Here is an 11,352-nt window from a genome sequence, read left to right on the forward strand (position 1 = left end):
GTTTCAGTCGATTATACTTTTGAATTTTTAACCGCAGTTATTTACTCAGTAGTTGGGTTGTTTGGTAAATCGAGGGGGAGAAATGTATATATATGTGTGTGTGTATGTATGTATGGTTCAGCAAGACATATATATATATATATATATATATATATATATATATATACTTTTAATTAATTATTTCCTTAATTATCAAGATTCATTTACCTTATCTCCAAAATTAAGATTTACCATGAAACGTCTATTGCCAAAGTATTGGTGAATATATATGTATGTATGGTTCGACCAAGACATATACTTTTAAAATAATATATATTTATATATATATATATAAATATATATATATGTATGTATGGTTCGACCAAGACATATACTTTTAAAATAATATATATATATATATATATATATATAACTATTACTTAATTATTTTCTTAATTATCAAGATTCTCAAAATTAAGATTTACCATGAAATGTCTATTGCCAAAAAAGTGATCGAATATGTGACACGACTTTCTTAATACAATTTACTCGATTTCCAAGTTAGTATATTAAATCCAAGATTTACCAATGACTCCTCAATTGGGAAAATTTATGAACTGTGTCCAAAAGTCATTGAAGTATTACAATATTAACGAGTGGGTCGGTGGGGAAACGGTTGAGGAGCATGATTACAGGTCAACGTTTTCACTCGGCGAGTGAGGTCCCAATCTCAAATCCAATTAGATCCCTTTCTGGGCAAATCCAACGTGATCCCCGTCTACCTTCAAACCCTAAAGGTTGGGACATGATTGTTTGCTCTTTTGTACGTGTATGTTTGAGTGTAATATTAATTTCAAATGCTTGAATCTTCAGTTTTTCTTAGTTCTGACGTCTGATTTTTTTATTTACGCGCGTTGAACCTGCATTTGTATGTTGAAAGGCTAGGATTTTGGGTAGTTTCCGAGCTCAAGTTTCTTTTTTGTTCTTTTGAATCGGGGTTAGTTTTGATTTTCTTGTCGTAGGGTTGTTTGAGGTTTGATGTGGAAAAGTTGTGGTTTCGTGATCAAAATAGTTGGTGTTACATGTATGGCTTCTGGCGCCACTGGGGATTTCAATTATGATTATTTGAAACCGAGTACGGTTTTATGGACTGAAAACAGCAAAGTTTATACACGAAGGATCCGCAAGAAAGTCCCAAAAACTAGCATCGACATAGATGCAGCAAACACCAGAACTGGAACCTCCACAGCCTTGTCTACCAGCACCGAGAATACCTCGACCACCGCTGCATCCACTGAGGCTTTCTCTCCCATTATCACCACAGCTGCCTCCACCGAGGAACTTATCCATTCTGCGGTTGCCTTGACTCCGAAGCCCACTAATGACATTCCAGCCACATCCCCCAGGTATGTAGGTGATATTATTCTGCAAGAAAGTGTGGAAGCATTAGTGACCAAGGGTATTGATTCCTCTGGGGAAAGGCTTCAAGTGCACTCCCCGATTGAAGAGACTCATTCACAAACATTGGCAGACAGAGATGTGGATTCCTTCCAGTCTCAGCAGCTGTCAGAACAAGCAAAGAATTATGAGCAGAGGCCATCAGTGTCTGCGAATGAGTGTTCGAATCAGAACATGGTGGGGCAAGGCAGTTGCTGTCAAAGTTTGGGGCAGCAGAATCAGAGAATATCGTCTCCATTGCTGAATGATGCTGAAGCCCAGAGCCCAAAGGAAACTGCCTCGTTTCATAGTGAGAAGAATGATAAACTGCAGACAAGTGAGCATGAGCGACAGAATTTGAGGGAATCATCTCCATTATCATGTGTAAACGATCTGCCTAATTGCGGTCAGATTGAGCTGCTAAATGATGAAAATTCAATGTCAGTGCTACCGCCAGCTCCCTCTAGCAATCGGCCTTCAAACGCAAATGAACTGGTGCAGGCGCTGGTGATAACTAGGATAGATGATAGGGTATTGTTTAGGTTATCAAAAGCAACACAGAAAGATGATATTAAGGAGCTTAGGAGCAAGTTAGAGCATGAGCTTGATCAGATTAGAAGGTTAGTTAATCAGCTTGAAGTCAAAGTGCAGGAACTTGCTTCATCTAATACCCAGGTTATCAATAATAATTTCAATGATATAGACTCTGGTGTTGAGGGCGGTGAAATTGGTGGATGTTATTGTCCTCAACCAGTGAATGTGCCGAATGATGCAGTGGAGAGGAGGGCATTGGTGAGAATTAATTCAGAGGTGAGTGTGATGGGGTTCCAAGAAACTGCATCTATGAAGTTGGCTAGACTTAGTTCCGATGTGGGTACTGCACGAACTCTAGAACCAAAGTCATATAGCAAGCAGCTCAGTATTGCTGTAATGGAGAACACCCATGATGCTGGTGAAATTATTGACAAGGATAAGAGAACTCCAAAGGCGAATCAGTATTACAGAAATTCAGAGTTCCTTTTAGGGAAGGAAAGACTGCCTCCTGAAAGTAACAAGAAATTGAAAACCAATCATGGGAGGAAGCATGGTGGTCGATTAGAACAGGCACCTGGTTTCGCTTTTGGGTTTGATAAGAACAGGGATAAAGTGTTTAAGAGCTGTAGCAGTATACTTCAGAGGTTGATGAAGCATAAGCACGGTTGGGTATTTAACGAGTCAGTGGATCCCAAGGCCCTAGGGCTGCATGATTATCATGTTATCATTAAGCATCCAATGGACTTGGGTACAATTAAAAATAGATTATCCCAAAACTGGTACAAGTCTCCTAGAGAGTTTGCAGAGGATGTGAGACTTGTGTTTCGCAATGCTATGACTTACAACCCAAAGGGTCAGGATGTTCACGTTATGGCGGAAGAATTGTCTGGTATCTTTGAGGAGAAGTGGGCTGTTATGGAGACAAAGTATAATCCCTATTTGAAATATCATGTGTACCAGGACGCAGGGTTGCCTACTCCCACTTCGAGAAAGTTTCCTCAGCCTTATTTAGCACCAGCCTCTGTTCATGCCTTCACACCTGCTGCCTCTATGACTATTGATTCGAAAATTGAAGGTTCGCATGTTGGCAGGATGCCCGTTCCTAAGAAACCTAAAGCTAAGGATCTGAATAAAAGGGACATGACTTACGAGGAGAAGCAAAGACTTAGCACTAACCTTCAGAGCTTGGCTTCTGATAAGCTTGATGCCATTGTTCAAATCATTAAGAAGAATAATACTGCACTTTCTCAGCATGACGATGAGATTGAGGTGGATATTGATAGTGTCGATCCAGAAACACTGTGGGAGCTTGATCGATTTGTGAGTAATTACAAAAAGGGCTTGAGCAAGAATAAAAGAAAAGCTGAACTTGCTCTTCAAGCTAGAACAGTATCTAATCAGTCTGTTTCACTGATGGTAAGTAAGAGTTGGTGAATAATTTGAAATATATCCCAATGCTTAAATAATGTCATTTCTATTAGTTGAAATTTTCTTTGCAAATTGTTTCAGACCACCACCCCAACTGTACAGGAGGTCCAGGTTGAAAGTGGAACAGGTGTTAGTTTACTCTTGTATTTTCAGTTTCCTGTTGACGCTTTTTATGGATTATGAATTGTATTTTGGGAGATCTGAGGTCTGTTTTCTGCTTTTTCTGAAGTCATTGATAAGCAGGAGACACATGCTGTTGAAGGTGGAAAGCAGGGGAATGATGTAAGTAGGTCTAGTAGTTCAGGCAGTTCCAGCAGCGATTCTGGAGCATCTTCCGGTGGTAAATGTTTATCCTCGTCCTTCCAACTTTACCTTATTTGATGTTTATTCTTTTATGATAGTTTGATATTTTGCATTCGTAATTAGTCTTTCTAGGTCAGGCCTAGATGTAATTCTTATGTTGTCACCTGTCATGATCTTTATATTTCTTCATTAAAATGACTGATGTATGTTCATTTCTTTATATTTAACCTACAGATTCTGACAGCGGCCAATCCTCAGCGAATGAATCGGATCCAAGATAATCACTTGGACCGGAATGATATTAAGGTACAGGAATGGTTAACTATTGATTGGATTTGTCTTTTTGTGATTAAATTCTCATGGATTAGAGCCTAGACTTCCTTCTTTCCTTACCACGTCCGACCAGATTTCGGGATCCATTATAATTTTTAATATTTAAAGTAGTTTCATTTGTATTATCATATTGATATAGAAATGTGTATAGGACTTTCAATGATACCACTTTGTTATGCAGACAATTTTAGAAACTTTGTGGATCCTGTGTTCACAATGGATGTTGTACAAGTGGAATTTATTAGGTATTTGATTGTAAACTTGTTTGTTTGCTTCAAATTTCTGGAGACATGCTTCAACTAGTTAAAAATTGTCTGTAATTGCTCAAAGTAGTCGTGCTTTTCTTGCATGATCCAAAGAAGTTGATTCACTTTGAATTTGTAGTATCAGTTAGGCTTTGCCATTCTGTCCAAATATGCTAGTCTTTTCATCGTTATTTCAAATTAAATTCATTTCCAATTATACCTGAAATGCATGTGCTTGACTGTCATTAATACTTCGGAAGTGTCTGAATCTACTGCTAGTATAATTGCATGTTCTCCACTGATTGCAGAAATTAATTGACCAAATAATGATGAAATAAAATAAATGAACTACAATCAGAGTTTCCAAAGACACGGAAATGAAAAATCAATGCTCTTGGAAACACCCCCAGGTGCATTGACATCAAAAGGCACACGCCGCTGCTGACGAGCAGGGCATGGCCGAGGTGCAGCATGCTTGTGGCCTATGATTTTTTTTCTTCACAAAAATTAAGGTGTTGCGTAGTTAGAGTTTGAAGAAGTTCTACAACAACTCAACTTAAACCAATCCTCCAATTATGGTAGTGGACGCTGGCAGGTTTCATATTGAATTTTCTTAGGCATTTTAAGGTGATTTTTGCCCTTTTTTCCTTTTAATTTCATTTTTTTGGTGAATCTTTAGTTAGATCTAGATCTTTATTGTGACATTGACTAAAAATAATTAGATTGCTATGTTATTACACTTTTTGCAAACTGTGTGGCTATAAAAATCCCCTTCCAAAATAGTATAAAGCCAGTTGTCAGCATCAATTTATGAGTTAATTCAATTTTTAATGTTTGTTCTTCTTAAATATAATATTTCTCTTTCAAATAAATGTAAGCAGTTTGATATTACGCTGGAGTTCGGCATCATTATTCAATATGATGCTGGTGTGGCTCAAATAAATTGTACCCTACTTATTTTAGACAAATCTATGTTGGGCATACACGTGAGCATGTGTTAGAAGAATGTGTTACACTTTAGTTTAGGGGAACAGGAAGAACAAATTGGGGTGGTTGTTAGAAATTGGAATTAGTCAGCATGCTATTTTGTTAGGGTTTTCTAGCTTGAGCTAGGAGCAAGAGAAATCATTCTCTTGTCAAGGGTTCTCTCTTGCGGGCATAATCTCCATTATTGAAGATTTGGTCTTTGTTTTGTATTCCTTTATATTTCAAATAATATATATTTTTGGAGGTATTTTTTTTTTCCTTTTATGTTTAAATTTATTTATGGTGAAATTTGTGGTTGTAATAATGTCTGTTTAGAATAATTGTTTAGCAACCCATTATCTTTTAAAGAACACACGAAGAAGCCAATGAAAATACTACCGTGATGTTTCTCTCAAATGGTTACTCATTAATTCAGGAGAGCTGATATGGCTCGGTGTATGAGGTCTTTGCTACCTCTTAGAGAATCAATATGAAAGGTGGTGGGTGCATGATATAAAATGCCGAGGCTGAATCGAGAAAGGTGAACGAAAGTATAAACACAGTTAATTAAGTGATAACTCCCAAAGCCATATAATATCAATTTCAGCTATATCAATTTCCTATGATGATATTGGAAAACTGAATCATAATTATTAAAGCTTCCAAAGGCAGATGAAAGATGATAAGTAGTAGACAACTAGAATATTTTTCACCTTCTTCCTACCTTGGTACACTTCTGAACACAGATGAAAAGTATTAATGCACAACCAGATCATCTTTCACCTTGCATGACTTGGTGTTTGTGTTCTTTTAACTCAAGAAATCTCCATTTTTTAAGCAAAAAAATAACATCTCTCTATTTGTAACGCCCGGGAATCTCACTAATAATTAACAAGTAAATCACATATGTGGTCGATTAAAATTTCATTTAATTTATCTAATCCTATTTTGTGCTAAACTAGGTGAGTATTTTAGTTTAAATAAAATACATCAACCACACAAAAGTACGCACACACGAGCTGTGGAAATAAAATGTGATATACTGGAGACATCCTCTAGGTAGGTGCAAAATTTAGGTTATACAATTCCAAACAACAAATCGCTCCTCGCACAACTACCTAGATCACATTATTCTCCTTTCCAACTCCCGAAGGTTCACCCATCATCAAATCCTTTGGTTAACCTATGAACCCACAACAATAAACAAATCCCCGCCGAGGGGTGAACCAGTGCTCAGTGTATATGAAATCATGTATATGCAGAATCTCATAGAAATCCATAAATCATCAATGCTCGTAAGGTGCACATTGATATAGTACTCCCGGATGGTCGAAACAAATACAGTGAATGATATGTCCGTTTGAGGTTCACCAATGCGGTGAACACCCTTCATTCTTGTGAGCCCAAGTCAACCGACCGCAACAATGAGACATGTCTACTGGCTGAACAGCTGGAGGACCCTGGTATAGTCAAGTCACTGCTCCAATTCAATAGGTTGGCCTAGATATACCATAGTCGTAGATAATACTCTAGCAAGTCTGAGCAACATAATTTATAATATAGAAACACACCCATATCAGACACATCTAGAGTCTATACTTGCATTCATAATCAGCAGACAACGGCCTGACTCTTAATATAGAAATTCATATTACCAGCGAACTAATATAGGCAAGTGCATGAGGCCTAGTTAGAATCTTAAAACTCATACATACCTCAATAATAGTCAGAAGACCCAGAAAATCCTTTGGGAGATACCTACTTGTATTCGAAAAATGTAACAGTCATAAATCACAATTCAAGTCCGATTAAATATGAAATGGAACTCATCACTTAATTCAGCAATTTCCCATTTTTGTTAAAATTGAAATATTACATTTTTTGGACATGGCATGTTTATTCAGCCGCATAAACTCACTTGCCTACTTGCAATGTGTATAATTACCACTTTGGTAAATCTAATATATCAACCCCAAATATATTCTCATAGCTCTACAAGCTTTAAATCAAGCTAAAAAAGCCAACAGATCGAATTAAATGCTCACCCAAATCGAATCACAAGCTAAAAATCCCCAAAATAGCTAAAATGCCTAAAAATCCAATTTTTCAAAGGTTTCTTTACAAAAGATGCAAATGATGGCATAAAACATCTCTAATCTTTAATTACATGGCTTAAACCAGCCCAACGGTCAAAACCCTAAAAATTAAACTCGAATCCTCGAAGCCTAGGTCTTGAATCCGGAGTTGGACATTCATAGGATGTTTTGAGCCGTAAAGTTTAGAGAGAAGGGGGTGAAACGTGATTGAGTGGGTTTGTGACCGGGAGGAGGGAGAAAAGGTTGAATGAAACTTGGATCCCACATTTCTGCTTTTAAAAAGACTATCTCGGCAACCCACGCTCATGTGGGTTCATAACCCACACCCTGCCCAACCCACAGTCCAATATCCATCTCTCTCTCTCTCTCTCTCTCTCTCTCTCTCTATGTTTGGGCATTACACTATTTTAGGAAATATGATTAAAATTGGAATTTTCCATGTAAAATATTTTACCCCAGTGTGTGCAGTTCCATTTGTGATGCTGCGCACGAAAAGTACCTTGAAAAATGCTCTATATGAAAGTTGTAGCCATTGTCTTGGCTTTGCAATTACTTTCCAATCTCTCAACTCAGGATATCACCTGAGAGAACCTTGCTCGGAATATGAAGATACTGCGTCATCCGTAGCTGCATTTTTTAACTTGACTGTGGTGGCCTGATTTTCTCCTTGATAGTAAAAGCATAACTTGGCTCAGTGATAACACATGGTTTGTTGCCTTGATTGTTTGCGTTGTACAGATCAAATAATTGTGGCATTTAAATGTATAATTGGAGCGTCATGCTTAATATATGGAGAGACAATTGATCTAAAAATCTTCAAATCTTTGTTCGAACTCACGGTGAAAGCTAATTACCATCCTGAAGCTGCTCGAGTTGTTTGTTATCCTCTCGTTGTTACTTGATTTAATAAATTTGTTGTTAAAAAATGATTTATAAACAAGGTGATGAAGATGAACATGCGGTGGAAATATGGATGTAGCATGTTTTATGCTTCTAAATGATAAACTAAGATTGATTATTGACTCAAATAATTAATTGAAGCAAGGTGCCACTCGTTCATTCGGGAATGATATCGTCGTAGTAACATTTATGTTGGCGGTAATTCTAAGGTAAATATTGAGGTAGATAGTAAATATGGATCCAAGGCAATTGGTTTGATTGATTGCTTATGGTGTAAATTTATCTAAACAAGTTAGTTAGTAACTATGTCTGAAAAGCTCAAAATTGGATGGTTGACTGCTGAAGCATAGTAATTAAAAGCACTCAAATGACTCCGGGCTTTAAGCGCAAAGTGAAGTGCATGCTTTACGGAAATAAAGTGCAAAAATTAAAATATACTAAAAAATGAAAATAAAAGAATTATTTTAAAATGTGGCAAGAATAAAATGTGTATCAAACTGTTTTTTTTTTTAATAAATAATCAGGGCAGAGGCAAGGTGCCTGCAACTGGATGATTGAGGCAAACTAGCGATGTTAGGGTTTCAACAGGTTATTTTCTGTCTCTGTTAGAAATTTAATTAAAAAAATGGTTTTCCGTCTTCGAAATGCGCTTAAGCACGACTGAATGCATGGCAGAAGCGCGTGTTTCATGGAAGCGGAGCGCCTCGGAGTGCGCTTTGCTGCGGTTTGGGCTTAAGTGCATGTGTCATACTCTTTTGACAACTATGTGCTTGATTAAAGCAGTCTGGTGCTAATTTTGGTTCACCATAGTGATAATCTTGATTTTCTATTATTGTTTGTTGTATAATATTATTACCTCCAGCTGGTTAGTTCATTCATCCTCCCTCGTTGTTTTGAACATTAAAATACTTTCTCTTAGGTGTCGGTCGCAGACCCCCTGCATATTCCTTATTCTTTTCATTTACATGATCGTTCATGATTATTGAAAGGGAAAAATAGGAGCACCCAAGCTCTAGGCACAGGGAATCACATTCATTTTTCCAGTCAAGGTAAATCTAGAGGCTCATCATAATGCTTCCAAATTTATGCTAGGTTAGAAGAGGTATCGAACAAGTGGCATATCGCCATGCTGTTGGTGAATGTTATATTCAATTATGGATATAACTGGAGGCAGAAAGAATTAGAATTTGCAGTAAATATATAATTCCTGATTTGATGGATTCCCTATTGAAGACTCTGCTCCAAAAGAACAGGATTATTCCAAAATTTTGTTTGGCTTGTATTTGTATATTTGGCCCCAAAAAGTCATCTGTAAAAGGTGTGGGGTTCTGTCAATATCAAATACTTCAGTCTTCACTGTGAAGATGCGTGCTTTATATGGTTAACTTGGCATGTTGCTACTCCTTGCTCCAGGCGCAAGGGCTGCCTGAATCTAGTACTTTTTTATTTCCAAATTAAAAACCGCAGCTGAATTAAATGCTGATACTGCCAGAAGCCCAGAATTACGGTGTTTACTGTCTTGTTGAGATAAGTTGAACACTGAAGTTATAACACTATCCTGTTTTTGTATTATATCATTAAAAGTTACCTTTTGTAGACTATCAGTAAGTTTATTCATCTCACCCTTTCTTGTTGTTAGACCGTGAAATGTGGCCAACCAAGGTGGAGCTGTTGGTTTCCAAACTTAGTACTGGGCTCGAGTCTCTGAGTGGAGTGAAATAAAACAAACAAAAGATAAACTATTTGGCCTTAAGATTGTGTATGAACGTTGTGGCCTGGAGCAGTTATGGCAGTGATTACTTCTCTAATCTATATTTGCTTATTTTTAGTATGAGTTGTTGACACTGTAAAAATTCTTGCGATATTTCATCTTAACGTGTCAGCATGTGATATATTTACTCGTTTCTCCAAATGTGCAACTAATTCTAGATGATTTACAACCTGTAATTGAATGGTTTACTATTTTTCCGCAGGACTTGTTCACTGAATTTTCACTCAATTCATCGTGTTATGTTTAACTAAACATGGTTTGCAGAAAGCAAGTCTTGGGACTCATTTTATAACTAAACATGGTTTGCAGAAAGCAAGTCTTGGGACTCATTTTATAACATCAAGGGACATCTCTGGGACAATTTGTCTGGACCGAAACTTGCTGTTATTGAAGCTTTGAAGATCTTCGGCTGTGCTACATGCCATGTGCTGAACCTGGTGTCTCGGTTAGCTATTTAGGTTGATGACTGGAAAGCTTCATTCTATTTGCAGAATGAGATGCCATGGTTCATAATTAGGTAGATGTCTGGAAACTTTTATTCTTGTTTTTGCTGTCATTTGAACGTTTGGGTTATGTTCAAGGGGTTTTGTGTTTTTTTGGGTTCTACAGAAGAATTTGTAGTTTTGGTTGGTTGGGACAGCGGCGATGGGGGAATATTGCCGGTGTAAATTGTCCTTGTTGCTACCAATTTTATTTATAAATAAGTAGATTGTTTTAGTATGTTTTTAATCGGCATTAGTTTGAATGGGTTCATGATGGTGCATGCAAGAAACATTACCTTTGTATGGTATCTTCTTGGACAAAGGTGGTTTTTTTTGTGGGTACGTTCTTCTACAAAATGCATGTTTTGGGAAACAAGATGTATTTGGTCTTCTAAAAATTAAATTAAATTAAATTATAGAGTACCTCGGCAGGTTCAGAACTACTTCTTGTGGTCTATATTCCTCGTTTAAAAAATATATTTGAATCTTCTCAAATTAGAATCTTTTTCTTCCCTTTTAAAATTAGACAAAAATTTGTGTGAGACGGTTTCATGGATCGTATTTTGTGAAATTGATCTTTTATTTAGGTCATCCATGAAAAATTATTACTTTTATGCTAAGAGTATTATTTTTTATTGTGAATCGGTAGGGCTGATTTGTCTCACAGATAAAGATTCGTGAGACCGTCTCAAAAGAGATCTACCTACTCTAAAAATTTTGCAAAAATAATTTACTTTTTTTAGGCAAGTTCAAAGAAAAAATAATCTATTAAAGTGTCCGAATGGTATGTATGTCTTATTGGCAACCATTTTTACCGTCTTAGCTGTTAAACCTTCGATAAGAACCTTAAATAGATGTTAATTTTTGTGAAAATAAAG

At 36.8% G+C, this 11,352-nt stretch overlaps 1 protein-coding gene across 4 annotated transcripts; it reads left to right on the forward strand.

Moving 5' to 3' along the window:
* The first annotated feature begins 592 nt into the window (after positions 1 to 592).
* Positions 593 to 10,782, forward strand: LOC142555033 (uncharacterized). Of its 4 annotated transcripts, XM_075665671.1 has the most exons (6): positions 593 to 776; positions 1,002 to 3,366; positions 3,460 to 3,505; positions 3,608 to 3,718; positions 3,916 to 3,987; positions 10,195 to 10,721. In XM_075665671.1, the coding sequence occupies exons 2-5, from the start codon at positions 1,018 to 1,020 to the stop codon at positions 3,960 to 3,962; spliced, it is 2,553 nt and encodes an 850-aa protein (XP_075521786.1). In that variant the 5' UTR covers positions 593 to 776; positions 1,002 to 1,017; the 3' UTR covers positions 3,963 to 3,987; positions 10,195 to 10,721. The 4 variants fall into 4 exon arrangements, with proteins under 4 accessions (XP_075521786.1, XP_075521789.1, XP_075521785.1 ...); XM_075665674.1 differs by having other exon boundaries at positions 593 to 3,366; positions 10,302 to 10,782; XM_075665670.1 differs by having other exon boundaries at positions 593 to 3,366.
* Positions 10,783 to 11,352: the final 570 nt, after the last annotated feature.

Source organism: Primulina tabacum, chromosome 9, assembly GCF_025594145.1.
Source record: "Primulina tabacum isolate GXHZ01 chromosome 9, ASM2559414v2, whole genome shotgun sequence".
NCBI lineage: Eukaryota > Viridiplantae > Streptophyta > Magnoliopsida > Lamiales > Gesneriaceae > Primulina > Primulina tabacum.

Excerpts from the sequence above, each read along its gene's own strand:
- LOC142555033 (XM_075665674.1), top strand. The coding sequence starts at position 1,018 with ATGTGGAAAAGTTGTGGTTTCGTGATCAAAATAGTTGGTGTTACATGT. Across the intron at positions 3,506-3,607 it reads CCAGGTTGAAAGTGGAACAG|TCATTGATAAGCAGGAGACA; the intron begins GTGTTAGTTTAC and ends CTTTTTCTGAAG. Across the intron at positions 3,719-3,915 it reads TTCTGGAGCATCTTCCGGTG|ATTCTGACAGCGGCCAATCC; the intron begins GTAAATGTTTAT and ends TTTAACCTACAG.